Genomic DNA, 19,571 nt, shown 5'->3' with positions numbered 1-19,571 from the left:
ATGTTCAGTCATAATAAGTCTTTTGATACCACAGTGATGCAGCTGGTCCTTAGAGGCAGTCTTTAAAGCACTGAGCCTGTTTTCTTTGTTCACTTTGGTTTCGCCCTGAAGAAAGCAAACATCTCATTTCTGAACACATTTTGTTTTGGTGGTAGAGTTGGTGTAGTAAACAGGTTTTTACTGAGGCACACACACATGCTTTTTTTTCATTTAAATCAGAAGTCATCTAAAATGCAGGTTAGATTGAGATTAGAGATGTGCTAATTAAAGTTTGGACCTCACACGTGTAATGTTTGTGGTGCCAATTAAAAATATTTTGGATAAATATTCTCTCTGTAGATGGAAATTAATGCTTCAGCATGCTTGCAGGATGTGACCACATTAATTATGACTGTGTCTGATTTTCATCTCTAGCAGGTATTGTGTGATTTTCTCGCTGTCAGAGTCAAGCTAAGGCTTCTGCAGCATGTTTGTCATTTGCAGCCAAAGATAATAAAATGTGTGTCGGGATACGGATGGAGTAAATGAACACAACCTTTTGGTATATTGATTATTATGTGACACTTCGAGTGGAAGACGTTGGTAATTTGTATCATTATATGTTCAGTTGCAAAGCGTTTGAGGTTTTCCCTCCTAAAAAACCTGTGTTTATCCGGCAGCTATAAGAATGTTCAAATTCAGATTTAATGTTAGTTAAAGTGGCACAAATCAAGACTGTCAAGAAACCAGACAGCTGAGTGACACATGAGGCTATTACCTGAGTCTGTTATTAGGACCAGCTAAAAGGCTTTATCACATGATAACAGCTGTGATGCTGCAATTCAAGCATTTTCCACAAATTGTAGCTGTATTTTCTTTTCGATGTGCATTATTAACATCCCATTTTGTACCTCTTTGATAGATATGTTTATTACATATCGTATGTTCTCTTCCCCTCCTTATCACTGTGACATGTGGTCTCCAGGATGACTTAAAGATTACACACCACGCTGACAACAGCCTGAACAGCTTCTGTAAGTGGCAGAAGAAACTCAACATGAAGGGAGACGAGCACCCGCTTCACCATGATGTCGCCGTTCTGCTCACCAGGTAAATAAAAACACACTCAGAGATGGCAGAACTTTCGCAACCTTAATCACGCCTCGTCACAGCATTCACAGCTTGTTTTTATTTTCTCATGTTATTCCAGTGCAGACTGAAAGCAGTGTCTCTATTTGAAACTTTTTTTATTTTTTATTTTTTTTTTCTTATCTCACACATCTGTAATGACAGAATCATTTTCAGATGCCTCCGTATTACTGCCATAGTAAAAATGTTCTTCCTGAACTCTCCTGTATTCTTTAAATAAACTGCCCGATATTGAGGTCTGTTTTTATAAACTACTGACAGATTGTACTGACACTATAACAGATCACAATCGTTTTGGTTTAGGGCAGAAAAACAGATTGATGCTTGTTTTTTTCCCTCCATTTCTCTCACGTCAAACTCTCTTATCAGATTATAGAAAGTGAATGTTTAGAATGATTTCATTTTATTTTATTTTCTCCTTTCTTTTAGTGATCTAAGGTCCGACCCTTTATCAATCAATCTTCAATCATTCATATTGTATTTTTAACACATTTAATATATTGTGTATTCTATATAAATATTAGGACACAAATAAATCAGTGCCCTTATTAGAGCAGTTCACAAAGTGCTCATCAGTGTAAATCTCTCGCTAAATTTTGCAATATAGGCCTGATGTCAGGGGCGAACCTCCTATGCTGGCTCATAGAAGGGAAACAGTTGACACAGATGCAGAGGGGGCTGCTGCCACAAGGAAATATATGTCTGTACATTTATTAAAACCCCCATCAGCCCCTCTGGTTCATAAGCAATGGGCCACTGATGCATTAGGTGAGTAGTTGTTGGGTAGATGGATCCACAAGAATAATCAATTACCCAGTGTAAATATCTCTGGGTGTAAATACCCAGAGATATGTTCCATATATATGCTCCAAGGGACTAACTAAGAGCGTTGTTCTGCACCCTGGGACTCGTCTCCTGCCAGACAGAAGAGGGCTGAAACTCACAAGACGAAGGGAGGGAGAGTCATCAGTGGAAATGTAGCCGGCTATACGCTGCAACTCTCCTAGTACACAGTGATTCTACACTCAGCTGTGATCAACCTCAGCTTCAGTGTTGTACTGCATTCTGTACACCGTCAGAGGCAGACTGGGCTCACAGCATAGTTTTGTGAAGATGTTTTTCTAGCAAAACTATGAAGCCACTCGGGGAGGGAGTGGCAAAACATCTTCAGAACACTATGTCATGAGTCCAAGTGTCCTGACTGGACATGGATGAATGAGAGTCTTCACAGACATATCGACTGTGTGTGTGTGTGTGTTTTTTCACACCTTAAATGAGCCTCACAGGGCTCCTAACTCAAAACTATTTATCTGATATTTGTAAAAGAGAATAAAAATAGTAAAAGTGTAATTATCAGCACTAATAAAAAGAGCAGAAAGTACATGTTGTCAAAGAAGTCCATGAAAATGAAAGCCATGGCAAATATGGTACAATTATGAGCCTTCAAGCCTTAATTAGGAAAAAAGAATCTTAAAAAATGGAAGTAATAACTTTATCCCTGACCTTCTTAGAGAATCAAAGTCCTGTGTTTGTAAATGATGAGTATAAAATCCTTGCTTCAGGCCAACAAGGAAGAGAAACAACTGGCTTTAATTTGGAAGGAAAACATTTACAAGACTGGCTGTCCATTTATCAAGCTTCCTTTACTTTAGAGTGACCCAAGCACAGCACAAACACAAAAAAGGCGCTCTCCAGTGATGGCTGTTTTGGTGCCGTTACTGTTGGACCTTATAGTTGTTCACTGATGTCACTTCTTGTTCCAGCAAGCTGCTAAAAAATGGATAAATAATAAGAGATAATGGGTAAATGATACCCTCTGGACCTCTGTGGACACACCACAGACATGGCTAGAAGTATAGAGAAAGCTAGAGTGCTGCACACACTGTAGATATTTGAACTATTTGCATTTTCCCAAACTCACTAATTTTACCTGTAAATATCACCTGTAGAACGCTCAGTCAGATAACTGCTGAATATCTGTAATGTGACTGCTCTATTTGTGTTGAATCTTTTGAATTTACAGTTTAATGGTTACCAATTTAGTCCATCAAAACATAAGTAGGATTTTTCAATCCCTTGAAACAGAAAGGATTCTAAATATTTAAAGCGTTTATTGTCATATACACAGTAAGGAAACAGGTTTCCCTGTACAATTAGATTCTTACTTTGCTATCCACACTGGACACCATGAAAGGTTTAATGTATATTAAAAAAATTGAATAATTTAACAAAAGAGGCAATTTAAGAAGAGCATGAAAAAAATTCAGAAAACTACTACAGCTGTTGTGCAAAATTCACCAGAGAATGAATAACTGTGCAAAAACCTGTCAGGAGGTAAACAGCATGGTACATGTGCAAATATTGATTTATTTAAGGTGCATGAACAGTAGACAAGATTGCAGCTGCTGTGTTACTGAATGTAAACAGTCAGCATGTGTATCAGTGTGTTTATAGGGGTGAGCGATGGCAGCCAAAAATGACGACTGCACGACAGCAGTTTTCCATGTCATTGCATAATATAGCTGCTAATAACAGTGAAACAGAAACATAACCTATATCCCGGTGAAAACAGAAGAGCTCGCAGTGTCAGAGGGACTCGAACCTTGGACTGAGGGTGAAAGTCTGACACGTTGCATAGATATCCACACTCCCCAGCCTGCCTCCTTACTTAGACCTTTGCAGTTGTATTGTTTAGTCAGGTTATGGTTCAAAGAGGCTTCGGATTTGTCCTCTTTCTCTGCTGAGCAGAAGTGTCACCAGAGAGATGGAGCAGATTGGACTGAGAAAGACAGAAATGGGTCCAATAGAAGATCAAGAGGGGAACAGCTTCAATAGAACATCATGTCAAATACATGAGTGGGGTCCTGCTGTGAAAATGACTTAAATCTGGCTTTTTGGCTAAAAGGTGAGATTTTTGGGGATGGATCAGAGTTAACTACAAATAAGTGATATGTTGCCTTTTCACCATCTTATCTCCCTCATTCTTGTCCGTTTGATGTATTACTTTCATCTGTCTCTTTGGCTTTTTGTCGTTATTGACTCCGTTTCTTGCTTTTGATGTTCACATCCCCCCAGATATTCTTCAGGCTTCTCTTCTTCCTCTTCCTCACTGGTCGATGCATCATCGCCTCATGTCGCCTCTCTAATTTTCAACCCTGTTCGGCTCTTAAACTGTGTCTACGTAGAAGTTGTAGCGTGAAGAGCAGCTGTCTCAGTTTCCATCTGTGTCTGTCACAGAACATAATCACTGCAGTTACGTGCAGTAAACAATGTAGGAAATAGAATTGGTGTGTAAAAAAAATACACTCCTGGTTGAATGCAGGTGGATTTTATTTTTAATTAGATGGTACATGGCAGACAGATGATTTCTGGAAAATACAGGAAAAAACAAAAATGATAAGAAAGGCTGCTACGGACCTGATAAAAAAAGCATAATAAATCAAAGGAGGAGCAGAGTTTCTGTAAACTAGTAGATGTTTTTGTTTTCCTGAAAGTCACAGCTAGGTTCCTAAATACTGAAAAAAATATTTTTGTTTGTGTACACCACCACACTGAATTTGTAATGAAACACTCAAGATTGTGAGCAGCTTCAGTTCAAGAGGTTTGATGAAGTGCTATGTGGCTACTGTATGATGATGGAACAAATGGCTGTCAAGCAGTTAAATGGCAAGATGTCACCTCTTCTCTCATTACCCCAGGGCTAATCAAGCAGATAAGTTCTTAGAACCCTTCAGGGGGGCACTGCTGTTTATTAATACTGACTCCTGATAGAAGCAGCAGAGTGAATTCTCTCTCAGACTCAGCCGAATATGGAGCTTATATGAAGCAGCTTCATATTGCAGATGCATGATGACCCAAAACATAACTACCCAACAGTTTCAGGGATATTCTTCATTGGCAAAGTCGGTCACCTGATGTCAGTCCACTAGAGCTGCTGTTTGGAGACAAGACTGAAGGCAGAAAGACCTCAAAAAGTGTAAAATGGCGATAATTCCTGAATGGTTATTGCCTGACTTCGGGTCAAATTTTTTAAAATAAAAATTCTTGACTTCATTCACATCAAATGTTTCATTTTAAATGCAGGGTGGTGGTGTACAGAGAATAAATGCCCTAAAGAACCTAATTGTTGCAGTATTTATGAACCTGGCTGTGCGTTATGGATGAAATATTTTACCTTTGCATGCAGGCCTCACATAATTTTACCTTGCTGCTCTTGTCCCACTTTTCCATCTCTATAGCATGTGTCTAATTAAATATTATCGCACTCCTCCTATGTGATGTCTGACTAACACTCCATCTCGGCTTTTCCACAGGAAGGACATCTGTGCAGCCATCAACATGCCTTGTGAGACTCTGGGTCTGTCCCACGTGGCAGGGATGTGTCAGCCTCACCGTAGTTGCAGCATTAGTGAAGACACGGGTCTCCCTTTGGCCTTCACCGTAGCACACGAGCTGGGTCACAAGTAAGCCTTCATCACATGCATGTATGCAAACACACTCAGGTTAATGGTCTACGTCCTTAGAAGAAGTGACTGCTAACCTTTAAATGCATGAGAGAGTCAAATGTCACGCATGTTCCTAAAAAGCCCTGATAGGTCATAGGCTGTCTCCTTAGGCTTCCAGGGCGCTCTGACATGATGCATAGGTTTCCTAAGAGAAACGTGTGGAATGGCTGGCTGTCAGACAAGGTTATAAGTGAAGGTTTGCAGGCATACCTTGGAGCCTTTGATTCAACGGTTCACTTGATTCTCCTGGTGTGGGACGTTCGTTCGACCTGATGGTAGCTCCATCTTGACTCCACGGACTCCACAGGGGTGAAGCTGCCAAGGTCTTGACAGCTTCTGCAACTCAGTACAATCAAATCCATTTTTATATTGATATATCCTTCACAATCTTTCTAAATTAAACCAGCATCCATTATAGTGAGGGACAATGAAACCGCCCTGATCATATCAATACATTATGAACCCACAAATAAAAACAGCTCGTGCAGCCTTGTGGGTATTTTAAGTCATTAGGCATAATGATAATAAAATGATGGGGTATTTTCAGCGATGGAAACACATTCCCTCTGTTATTTTCACTCATTTTCTCTTTATGGCAGCCTTTCATCTATATGTTCACACACCAACTAATTAAAGGAAATAAACAGCATTTATACAGACCTAAGCCTTCACACAGGGAAAAAACAATACACCAAACACAAGCCATGTACCAAAGGTAATTTTAAGACTGGGGATTAACACAAGGACTGTTTACCCTTACAAGTTATTTATAAGATGACCTATCCCAGTATTTAATTATTTTTTTTACTTAATTAAATGTGTTATTTTGTCTGTTTGAATTACATAATCCCCCTGGTTAGAGGCATTTTAAAGGGTTAAAGTAAACAGATTAAGAAGACATAGCAACCAGTGTTCCATAGCAACCAGATTGCAGAGGGCATCACAGCAGTTAAAACATAAAAATGTCTCCAATGTCAGATTATCCTCAACAGTGTGTCACCTGTACCCCATCGATCAGCTGTGCAGTCACTGTGTGCTTTTTCATCTGTTCACCTTTGTGGTTTTTCTGCTGCCAAGCGTAAGGCACCGAATCTTAACTGTCACCTGCCCCGCTTCATCTTCGATAATGTGCTGGAACGACGTCCTGCTCACTTTATATGAGCGTGTAGCAGTCAGCGAGTCCTTGAAACATACTGAAGGTGTTTTGTTGAATGCATGAACAAGTCTTGGATTGACAGTGGCCCATTGTGAATTTGTAAACAGACGATGAATTCACTGAGGCTCCAGTGGGCAGACACACTGAAGTTGTTCTCAAGATGGATAGAGAGATACTTTATTGATTGAAATTCAGGTTTCCATTAGCAACATGGGAACAGACAGCATAGCATGCATGCACACAGGGTAGTAACATACAGAAAATTAGTGCATGTGCAGAATAAACATAGGTGCATAGGTGGGGGAATCTTGCTGGTGGATGCTGGGTGCCAGCATCAGATGTGCAAAAATATAAAATGTATTTACTATATGCAATATATAATAAAATACACTACAAGAAGATAAGAGCTATGTGCAATGTACAAAGGAATTTAAGTGCAAATATACAGTATATCAAGAAAAACACTACAGTAGGACAGTGATAATAATAATAAGAGTCCAGGTATTTAAAATGTGCAGAAAGATAATGGTGGTGCTGTAAAGATGGTGTGAGTCCAGTGTAAAGAAGAAGATATATAAGTGGCTTAGTGTGTCAAAACAACAGCAGTGAGTGTCAGTGGAGAGAAGCATTCAAAGGTGCAAAGCCACAAAGTGAATAAAGATACATGGACATAATCATATCATAAGTGAAAAGAGCAACTGGTTGGTGCTAGTAGCATAGATGCTACTTGTGAAAATAGGCACAATATTGATTCGTATTTTATCAGATATTAACTTTTAAAAACACTAAAGATGATCATTATATTCATACACTTTGAAGTTGTGACTTTGACTCATAGTCAGCCAAAAAATATGTATGGTGGTCAATAGAGATTATTTATTTTAATTGACACATATGGCAATCTTAAAAAAATATAAGTGAAGAAATTTAAAGTCATTGTGTTAAATTATAAAACTTTTGGGCAAAGTTCAGTTTTTAGCAGCTTAAATGTTTATTTTTCAATTAGAACAATGAAAGTCAGTCTTCCTCGTGTTATACAAACAGGATAATCATTTTTCAAAGTCACCAACAAGACCATTGCTTTATACAGATTTATTCAATAAAACTCTAATTTCCTTTCTTGAAAAAGTTCAATAATAATTTATGTTTTTTTTAACCAGTATTTATCAGTTGTTACTCATGAGACAAGCTTCAAAGGTTTTGGCACCAAATCAGCAGCTTAATTCTCACAGGACTCTTTTTCACCACTGAGCTTCTCTGCTTAAAAAAGCATGAAACATCCATGAAACCACCGCTGCCTTTGAAGAAACAAATATTAGAAACATAAGCAAACTGCAGTTAACAAAGACAGAAGGAGGATGTGTGTGTGTGGGTGTTTGCCTTTGCTTTGTCTTATCACTGCTGTGCACATAATGCTTTTGTTGCAGTGACTCACCGCTGCTCCACCCACAGTCAAATATACGAACATCACTCATGGCATATGGAGCATACACACAGTTCGCAGACAGACACATGTTTTGTTGTCGCACTGTCAAACTTCACTTCTTCGATGTATGTTCCATGCTGTGACCACTCACCTTAATTGCCCTCTCTGTGGGATGTGTTCTTATGTCACAGCTTTGGGATGCAGCATGATGGCAACGGTAATGACTGTGAACCCATTGGGAAACGACCTTTCGTCATGTCTCCACAGCTCCTGTACGGCACCTCCCTGCCCAGGTGGTCAAGCTGCAGTCGCCAGTACATTACACGCTTCTTAGAGTAAGTGCCGAATATTCCGTGTGATGTTCAGGCTTTCTGTGTGACATACAGCTTCATGTGTTTCATTTATTTGCCCCAAAACGTTTAATTTGTACCGAACTTTTAATGACATTTAATGCACATTTCAAACTATCCTCAGGTTGTTTTGCTGCTGTTCTGCTTGCCTAAATTTGAATTTTAAGCTATCAGCCTATTATTTGACACGATTTCTGGCCAAAACAGAACACTATTGTCTTTTTAACCTGACATGTCTCTCAAATGTCCCTGTTTTTAATGTTTAAAAGTGGTTTATACAGTACGGAATATGCTTTGAAAGGCTTTGTCATAGGTGGCAGTGCACCTAATAAATAGACCAGCAGACACTTTGTTAGCTGCGAGTTGTTATTTCATTTGCAGCTCTTAGGATAAGACACACTGAACCAGAATAAGAATAATATAAGAAATAATAATATAAGATAAGAAAAATACTGTGTTTCCTTTCAAACTGTGAATCAGAGCAGCAGATTGAATCACTCTGTGGTCTGTTTTTCTTCTTTAACCACTAGTCATTCTGATTTTGTTTTGACTAGTATCCCTTACAGCTTTGTCAGTCACTTTATGAAATACATTTTGTTTATGCAAAGTTCCAGATAACTGAATAACTAAAATGGAGGTCCAGCAGAATCTAAACCTCCACACATACAGTGTAGAGTATCAGTATGCTTGTCTGTTTTTATCTATAGTACACTGTGTGTGTGTGTGTGTGTGTGTGTGTGTGTGTGTGTGTGTGTGTGTGTGTGTGTGTGTGTGTGTGTGTGTGTGTGTGTGTGTGTGTGTGTGTGTGTGTGTGTGTGTGTGTGTGTGTGTGTGTGTGTGTGTGTGTGTGTGAGATCTCTACAGTCAGCTGCTGCCATCAAAGACTTGATTCTGGCTTCAACAGTGCATGTGTTGAATGTCTGAAATATTTCACTATAGATGCCCCAGTTTCTCAGCTCCAGGCATCTGGAATTCATTTTGTGGGTGCTGAGCTACTTGACAATGTGTTAGCTCCACTGTGTGTGTGTCTGTTGGGGGTGGCTGTGTGGCAATATTTACACTTTAATACACTTGTGGGAGTTTTGTGTAACACAACAATTTGCATGTTTTTTGTGTGTGAACAGGGACAGAACTGTCTCAGCGTCCCATTTTTTCCTTCCAGTCCAGTTTACAAAACCAACACTGACAAGTAAAGATTGCCATCTATGAATGTTAGCATATCACTGAAGTTTTGTGTTTTGGTCGTTTGTTGCGACAAACAGTGATTATCTGCATTATTTCACATATTGTGCGATTCATGTCTCTATTATTACCCCGGGCCATCAGGTAATCTGTAAGAATTATATACAATTTGTCCATATATATATTTAATTGCCAAAGGGAGATGGCTGATTTGACTATTTCTAGAGCTGCATTTCCCCTACTATTATATTAGGAGGCGGCCCGGCCTCCAAATTATACCCCCCCATGGAAGGTCAAGTCAATTGTATTTTATTTTATTTTATATATAGCTCCAGATCATAACAGAGGGTTACCTTTCCCATAGAACAGGTCTATATCCTGTTGTTTAATTAAACAAACTAAATAGACTTGTGTTATATTTGCACGGCATTTCTGTGTCTACATGGTCGTGCGTTTACAATTTACTGCTGCTGTCTGTGCACCACTAATGGTAGTGATGCCAGAACCACCCCCCCCCTCGTCTGTGCTATGCAAATTATATTGAAATTGCATCTACACAACATTGATGTTGGCTGTATCACAAAAAATCTGAAGCTAAATTTCTCTGCCTCTGGATTTGTTTAAAAAAATTTCATTGCGGTCCATTAAAGAAACAAAAGTGTTGCACAAACCTTTCTTAACAAAAACCTTCATGGCTGTTTTCTTGTCCCCATTTTTTTTTCTTCTTCCTGCTACAGTAGCTTAAGACCCGGCCATTTTGCTTCCTGTTTGATTCCCTTTAACTGCCTGCATTTTCTCTGCCTTATCTCCTCCATTGACCGCAAGACAAGGCCTCTATTGTACATGGCTTAAGTTGTCGCCACAGGCTTCCACAGCTCGCTGCTGCTTCAGAGGTGGGATCCGTAGGTGTTATTTTATATGGAATGTAGAAGGTCACACTGCAGCCGAGTGCTGATAGTATCACATAAGCGGGCTACACATAACTAGAACCAGTGAGTGCCCGAATTCCTGAATATCCAGCGAGGCCGCCGCGCAGGAGAAAAGTTAATTTGCCCTCCACAGGGAGGAAACATGAAACAGTTGCAGCCTGCAGATATTTCACACAGCCAAAATTCGAAATTGATTGTGAATTAATTTTGAGGTATATAGATTCAGGAGAGGGTAAATTAATTGGACAATAAACATTTCCAGGAAAGTCGGCTTTGACAAAGGCTGCGGTAGAACCAGATTTGCTCTCAGAGCAGCTTTTTAGTCCAGAGGCACTCATGGAGAACATTTTAATTGCTGCTTTTCAACAGTCAATGTGACATCATCTTATATAAACCACCGAATCAGGTGCTACACTGTCGGTGTCTGTGCCTGTGAATCTGATGCTTCTATTACTTTAGCTCTTTTTAACATCCAACTTAATATAAAAAACACAGTTGATGATCGTGTTTTGTTTGATAAACATTGGAAATAGTGATAATCATTTATATCAATTTTATTCATAGTGGCTTTTATTCTGCCTCAAATTTCAGCTTTTTTAAAAAAAAATGAAAGTGAATATATGTACAGGATATAAAGGTGCATAAGGGAATACACACTCGACTCAACCACACCTCAGCTCTACTCAGGCTCCATCTCTACCTGTTTTCAGATAAGTCAGGCAGAAGCAGCTAGATCTGGTGGTTGATCTCTTGGTTCTAACTTTAGCCTGCTGGGTCATTTCCTTCTCTGGCCTTAATATGATATTCAAGTAAGTATCCAGGAGTGTGAAGCAAGGTAACCGGAAGTGTTTCTATAAATCTCAATGACCGGGTTGGAAGTTGAGGGGAGGACTAACCAGTATGAATTGCAGTATAACTATAACACCATAACACAGGGTCAGTGGGAGCTCTGAGCTGTCAGGGGACATTTTGGTGCTTTTGTGATCTCTGGATTTTTCACCTTCATTTTAATACAGAACATTACTGAGTTACTCTTAAAGGTAGGGTAGGAGATTTTATTCTGATGCACTTTTTGTTAAATTAGTGTAACTTCTCTTTACACTCCGATGCCTAACTAGACCAATTAGTTTCGCATTAAAAGAAGAATATGAATCATCTGTGGAAGCTATAAAATGCTAAAAACATCAGCCAATCCTCCGGGTGGACCCTGCGCGGATTATTGGCTGGTTGTCACTCTCTTCCTGCTCTGCGCGCACCAGAGAGGTACGTGCATGATGGCCGAAGTCACAGACCACAGCTCGTCTTCAGGTAATGCACGTCCATGTGATTGGGAGGCGTGGCTTCGGGGTGAGCTCCGAGAGAAAGGGGCGTGTGTTTACTTTTGAAATCTGGCTGACTCTCACTGAGTTTTCAAAATCCCCTATCCCCTACCTTTAAGGCCACAGTCATGCATGAAAGACAGCTGTGTGTCAAGTCCTGCCAGTCAAGACGCACATATGGACATGAATGACAGCAAATTTTTCAAAATAAAAGACCCTGACCACTAGAATAACACTCCAATATTAAAGCTTTTTTTGATGACTGGTTTTTTATCAGTGGACACAGCTGAGATGTAGCTTCTGATGTGAGTAATGGTGACTGTAGAGTAGCACTCCACCATCTTTTTATTGTGAGTGTACATGTATGCATAGAAGAAGCTCTCTGACATAACAGCGGCAGCTTTTTAAAGCTTCTCAGCGCATGTATTCAGAGTGATGAATCATCACAGCTGTGCAGTGCAGAAGGCTCAAAGGCAGCTTTATCCACTAATTTCCCCCATTTCCTTCAATTATAATCTTACATATTTGCTTCTAATCTTATTAGTATTATCACTAACTAAAAATTCTAAATCAGCAATTATAATTTTAAAAATCAATATTATCTAAGAGGATGTAATGTATTATTTCTCTATCTCTGTATTTTCTGATCATATTAATGTTCTGTCTGATAGTGCCCTCTATGAATCTCATAGATCAGTACAGTTCAACACTCTTCAGAGGTATTAAAACAGATAAAGTATATTCAACAGTGAGTTCTGGGAATTTTATTTTATGTGCAGATATAATACAAATTGGCCATAAATGTAATTGAAATTCATAGCAGAGAGCCCAGACTTATCTCATTAGAGCTTCCATTATGGAGATTTGAGTGTCGGCTAATTTTCTAGTGACAGCTCCAGAGAATCAAAGGCCCATCTGCACATCAAAGAATTTTGGTCTTAAAATGACAATAAAATGACTTCAGATTGTGAGGCATGTGATGCCAGCAGATCAGTGGCTGAAATACTAATTCTATAGAATCCTTATCAGTGTTGTTCTGCTTCTGTTATTTGATCACCATGTGTTTCTATTTTGTATGGACCTTTTAGCCTATATGAACCAGGAAATGATTAAGTGATGCAATGGGGACGACACTCAGAAACAATACGAGTACTTTTAGAAAGTGTGTTTTCATTTAGTTAATGAGCTCACTGCACAGTCATCTACAAAGACCTCCCCACATATTGATCGGGCAGTAGTGATCAGGTCCTATAGGTGAGTAGGAAAGGTGCACAGTGACACTGTCTCCGGGTGTAGTTCAGCTGACTTGTACACAAGTCTCTGAAACTCTGCAGCTCAGATCAGAATAATGGAGCTCTGAAGGTCAAAACTATGAACTGTCCCTTTAAGAATGGCGTCAGCTACACTGCACCCATACACGATGCGATTATATCTAGATAATTTATTCTGAGGGGGTTTGAGGGGGTTATATCCGGTTTGTGGCCTGTGTGATTATGTTTTTGGCTTAGGAGAATTTTTTTGCCAGTTTGCTCACAGTGTCAGGATCAAATCCAATCGATCAATAATCTGAATATCTTCTTCTTGTTTCTCCCTCAATAACAGCAAGGGAGCATTCTTGCTATTTTATCTCCCCTCCGGTGTGTAAATTTGTCTTTGTCTCTTCTCATAAATGTACAGAGAGTAAAACATCATGACTTTTTTGTCAGCATGGATCATAGTCCTGTCTTAAATGTATATCCTCCTCATTATATTCCACTGCACAGCCATTAAGCCTGTTACTGCACCGCTATGAAACTAGTAATTTGTTTCCAGGAATATGATGATAAGACTGCAGCGAACAAGTCGAGTGTCAAGTTATGGGAGGAGTGCGGATGATGAAAATTGCTTTTACAAAATGAAGGAGCCGTGTGCAGAATGTGTCTGTTTGATTATACATGCAGATACTCTCAGACAAGAGTTCTACATGGGTATAAATAGAACTGTGTCAAAGCGACAGGTATGCGTGGCCGGCCTAGTACTTCATAATTGTGTGTCAATTAGGCTCTCATCAAGCCTGCCATTTTAATTTTTGACAGTACATAGTGCCAAATGCAGTGATTTACATCTGTGTTTGGATTCATAGCCTGTAGAGTAGGTGTTTCATCAGCCAGTGGAATAATTGTTTCTTGCACGACTCAGTTTCTATTAGTGTCACCAGCAGCAATTTTAGTATTTGTAAGATCAAAACAAGGTGTTGAATGCCTTTCCTTCATTATTATGTATAATAATATTGTATATGTGATTTGTATTAGTTCATGTTTAATTGCTAGCAGTGTCTTTTTAGGCAAAAATTATACCGATACTATACTACTGTATGTTATTTATAGCAGCATTTGTGCTTTTTAGCATGAAGCAGTCTTGGACATGGTCCCACGCTGATGTCTTTATGCTTGACTATACTGTACTGTGTTTATCCTCACACAAAAATGCACATATTTTTTCATATATCTGGAAATAAATACTATATTTTATATTGATTAAGTGCAGAACAAGAGTCGATGTGTATAACAGAGACCTTCCTATAATGTGTTCACTGGAATCTTTGTTTTGTTTGTTCCATAGCCGAGGCTGGGGCTCCTGCCTTGATGACCACCCTGGAAAGGATAGACTGTCTCTGACGTCCGTGCCTCCTGGGGTTCTGTACAACGCCGTTCATCAGTGTCGGCTGCAGTATGGATCCGGGTCCGTGCTCTGCGACGACATGGATGTAAGACTCTAAAATCATTAAAATAAATCCACACAGAGCCATGTTCAGTTGTATGAAACAGAATGAGGGTCAGTCTGGTCCTTGTTGTCGCTCCTCTCTTTGGTCCGGCTCTGTTTTACTGTCTCCCACACACCCTGGCAACAGCTGTGGTTTTTGATTTGACAGGACTAAACCAGCATGTTTTCTGTTCATCCCACAGACATTTCCCTTGTTCCCATGTCTTTTCTTGTCGTTAGGCCGTCCATTATTTTTCTCTCTAGGGCATAGATACACACACTTTTAAGACTTTACCATGTGTTTTACTGTCTTGTGTTTGCCGGTTCCAGTTTTTTTCTAGGAGCATAAATGCAAATAAAAAATATTAACCCAAAAACTGAACCAATAAAAACAGACAGAGTGGTTGAAGCCACAAAAAATACACACAGAACAGCAAAGCAGCCACTTTATGCTGTAATTTTACTTTATTACTCTGAGAGCACTGTGAAAACAGTGTGGAAATTAGACACTTGGAACAACAACATGTTCCTTGCAGTTCAGATGCACCCCACTTGAGGTAAAAAACAGATCATTATTGTCATGATAAGCCACAAGACAAACAAATAACCGCCTGAAGATGCCATCCAAGTTATTGAGAGTGGCTGGAGTTATTGAATTACCTACAATATCCTCAAGAAAATCCATGACAACCTCAGTCCCCACTGCAGAATAGGTCAGTTCACTCCTTTTATTGAGTCTTTACACATGGATTCTTCAATCTGCTGTGTCCACAACATGCACAGTATGGATTATTTAATACGATATGGGCCTGAGGGTGTGTTTTTTTTTCTTTTTTTCTTACTGTGGAAGGATAATACAGTGTGTGAGCTTATTATTTTTAGGACTGGTGTCATAAAAATCTGCTTCCACAACCCTCGGCTCTGTGTGGCCATCAATCACATGGTCATTATAAACACTCAACAGAAAATTATGCCTCTGAGGTTTGAGCTCCTCCATTAATAATGGCAGTGATTGTGATGAACCCAGTCTACAGCCAGCACTGTCTCTCAGTAATAACTGCTCATTACTTCATAGTAATCTGTAGATTTATAGTAGATCTTGCTCTTATAATGGTTTCCCTATAGTTGAAATCTGTGTCATTAAGGATTCATAAGTGTTCATTCTGTTGAGGCTTCACCAGCTCAGCCTGACCTTATTAAATGTAGGTGCTTTGAAATGCAAGTGTGAGAGTAATGATCTCATCTCACAATCTCTGCACGGAGACTGTAACTAGCACACTTCATGTAATAATCAACCCAAACATTCTGAACTGAAAGTATAGTACCTTATCTAGGAATGAGGTTAAATATTGCCCTTAAACTTAAAACTGAATGCCAGTTGCCACCAGTGGACATCAACTCCAGTGTGTCAACAGCAAAGTGTGTGGCCAAAAATTAAACACACACAGTATATTGATAGTAATTCTAAATCACAGCCCTCTAAACAAGGTTTCACTGGATTCTATCAAAACAATGATGATGCTGGCAATACCAAGTATAGCTTTTGCTTTGTTTACCATCTGTCCTTCTGTAAGCAGAAGGTCAGAGTGTGTTCTTCCATCTTTCCAGAGAGAAATTAATGCATGTATGAGTTAGAAGGTAAACGTGTGGAGCGAGTTTAAAGAGATTGAGGACATGATATTTGTAGGTGCGTTTTCTGGCAGCCTTGAGGGGGGGGGGCACAGCACCCACATGAATAGTGACAGAAATAGTTTTGTCAAGAATGAATTGAAAATATGATTGAAAGTTTGAACGGTGGCCCATTTCTCACCTCTGCACTTGAGGATAATGATGAGGTGAGTGTGAATGCACACTTCCTGCACTTCCTGACATGTGAAAGGTGTAGGCAGTGTAGCGTCTCTAAAGCTATATGATCATCCCACTAGCAGATCTGATGCTGTTAACCTGGACCCCTAAAGGTTCTTCTAACAGCCAGGAGGTTTCTCTTTCTAGGAATAGTCTGTAAGCACCCCCTGACAGTCTGACATACAATTTCAGCATGAAATCTTGTCTCATTTGGAGTCATGACATGAGCTGCCATGCACATATATCATCCCTTTGTATTGCTGCTGATGGACACATAGATCATACATGGCAAGCGGTAATTACAGTGGCTGTTTTCTGAAGGATTACCAATGCTCGAAGCCATCTCAGTATTCTAGATCGCTGCTGGTGAATCGCAGCAGCTTAGTGTTGTTGACATACAGAAAGTGTTTTGACTCCTTCATGGTTCTCTGTGTTTTGTACGAACTGTGTGAGTAAATACACATGAATTAGATTAAACCCTGCCTTCCTCCAGAGTTTTGTGCCTCAAAGGGTTCATACGGCTGCTGCGTGTACAGATATAAATACATCATACATATGCAGCTCATGAGGCCAGAGCAGCAGGAGTTGGACAGATGAAGACCACATGCATTCGTCTCTGCCCCCCTGCAATATAATTCCTGTGGAGAAGCATGTGAAGTTTACCCCCATCTGGACTGTAAAACGAGTGAGCACCTAAAAGTATCCAGGTATATCCAGCAGGTGATTTTATACACACAAAGCTGTTGTCATGTTCAGTATGAAAACCTATGTGTGTGTAACACTGAGCCATGATGTGCTGAAATACTCAGTCCTCCTCTAACTTTGCAAAACTGAAGGACTTTGTATATGTGGCCATTTCATAGACACAAGTTCACCCTCCTTTTTTCTTCTTTCCTTCCACTTGGCAGGAATTTGCACGACTTTGGTGTTATATGGAGCTTTTTATCAAAACACAGCCCTTTGGACAACAGTGGACAAAAGGTCTTTGACGTCAACTTGTGAAGGAGGCCTGGATTCTTGTGAGAGTACGAGGTCACACAGCAATTAATCTTTAGATATAGCTTTAAGATCTGTATGTCGATCATTGTGCTGTGAGGCAGCTACAGGTGTGTTTTATGTTTGATGACAACAGCCAAATGTTGTGATTGGGCAGAAGTTAGCTGGTGAACAAGGACAGATGCTTTGTCCAGTTAAAACATTTTGAGGCATGTCTTCACATTGGACCTTACTGGAGCTCCCAAAAGAAGAACTTATGATCATGTTTTATTAAAGTAGCAACCTCCGTGGCTGTGAAATAAAACACTTGTGGAAGTTGTAAAACCTGCAGTCCCCCTGCAGTCCCCCTGTGGCCTTGCCATGGACTCCCATGTTTAAATGAGACCCAATCTGAGATAGAAGATTATCTAAGAAATAGATAGATATTCTAATCTAAGGGAGGAGCAGCCTGGTGTTACCAAGTTGCATATTAACAACATTTCATGTGCTACTGCTATGCAATTTGAGCATTTTGTGTGTCATTTCACACTACTTTTGTCTCCACTGATTTGCACTGTCACGCCATCATAGTAGCAGAAGGGCAGAATTCCTTTTAAAAATGTGATTGCTGGTATGAATGCACATTTTTTAAAAAGGACCAAACCGTACCTAATCGCTAAGTTTGTTTTTTTTAACTCCTAACCGTAACCAGAAGTTTTTAGTTTACTACCAACATCCACAATACATCACTTACGTTTTCTTTTGGCCAGAAATGGTGTGAGAGTAGCTTAAAATGTGATTGAATGCAGGTGAAAAATACACCTGTGTATCTTAAAGTTAACCAGCATGTCATTTTAAGTTGGATATTATTTATATGCCATGGCCTGATGTCATGTTGGGAGAATGGGCTGGAAGGTATCTGTTATGATACATATGATATCTGTAATAGAATGTTCCATTAAAATAAGATGTCAATTTGAGTGGTGGCAGTGGGGCAGACCTGTCGTCTTGCTCCACTCTGAGGATTTCTCTTCTTTTCTACGCATTACTCATCTGCAATTAACCAGCTGAGTGGCCTTGTAGGTGGCTTAAATGTCTGTGTATATCTTTCACGTTAAATAATTTTAGCATCATCCACAGTATTACCGTAAACATGCAAAGGACAAACCTGGAAGAATGTGATGATTATGTCAGTGTTGATAGTTTTGCCCACATAAAAAGACCTAATTAAAGACCTAATGTGGGCAGCAGTGGCTCAGTGGTATAGCAGGGTTGTCCAATAACCAGAAGGTTGGTGGTTCAATCCCAACTCCTCCCTAGTCACTGTTGTGTGTCCTTGGGCAAGGCACTTTACCCGCATAGCCTCCTGGTGTATGGCGCTCTTCGCTGGGCTGCCTTAAGCAATTTCCCAATTGTGGGACTAATAAAGGTTTCTTAATTACAGCTTACATCTTATTAACCATGAAGCTCAGCTGCTCATATTCAACTTGTTTTGATGTGATTCACCACAGAAGTGAGCAGGAAAGAAGTACAAAAGCAACATAAGTACTTCAGTACCTTCAGTAGACATGGGATGTGTTTGCTCTCGGAGTGGTCCTCTCCAGGGTCAAAGACTATCGGCGGGTTCCTATCAAGCCTCTGCTGCTGTGCTCAGATTCACATAGAGCTTTTAACAGGAGTTAGCTCTGGAGGCAGCTTTGTATCAGCGTCAGTTTGTTGAAAGAGTATTGACAGAAGTACACCTGATTGTTTTGCTTCCTTGGTTAAATGGATTACGGAAGGAACTAGATTCTCAGACAGTTTGGGGATTTGAGAGAGATTCTCTATGGATTTGTTTGTTTTTGTATGACATGCAGTCAGAGGGGGATGTCAGGGTGAGTCCTGATAAATCCCCCGGCAGAACGTCTCAGCTTACCACCGGGGAGTCTTTGTTCTGTTTTTAGATGCACAAGACTGTCGAAACTCTGTGGAAGTGTGATTACCAGTCAGTCATTGTCACAGTCTCCATTAAGAA

General features: G+C 39.8%; 1 protein-coding gene across 1 annotated transcript in view; it reads left to right on the top strand.

Moving 5' to 3' along the window:
* Window positions 1-19,571, top strand: part of adamts7 (a disintegrin-like and metallopeptidase (reprolysin type) with thrombospondin type 1 motif, 7) — a 78,059-nt gene that overhangs the window by 23,723 nt on the left and 34,765 nt on the right. The window contains exons 6-9 of the mRNA XM_028401627.1: window positions 965-1,089; window positions 5,442-5,591; window positions 8,407-8,550; window positions 14,597-14,741. Of these exons, the coding sequence (XP_028257428.1) occupies window positions 965-1,089; window positions 5,442-5,591; window positions 8,407-8,550; window positions 14,597-14,741 (564 nt within the window). The remainder of the gene's footprint in view (window positions 1-964; window positions 1,090-5,441; window positions 5,592-8,406; window positions 8,551-14,596; window positions 14,742-19,571) is intronic.

This window comes from Parambassis ranga, chromosome 3 (assembly GCF_900634625.1).
Source record: "Parambassis ranga chromosome 3, fParRan2.1, whole genome shotgun sequence".
Classification (NCBI taxonomy): Eukaryota; Metazoa; Chordata; class Actinopteri; family Ambassidae; genus Parambassis; species Parambassis ranga.
This window is presented reverse-complemented; position numbering and strand designations above follow the sequence as displayed.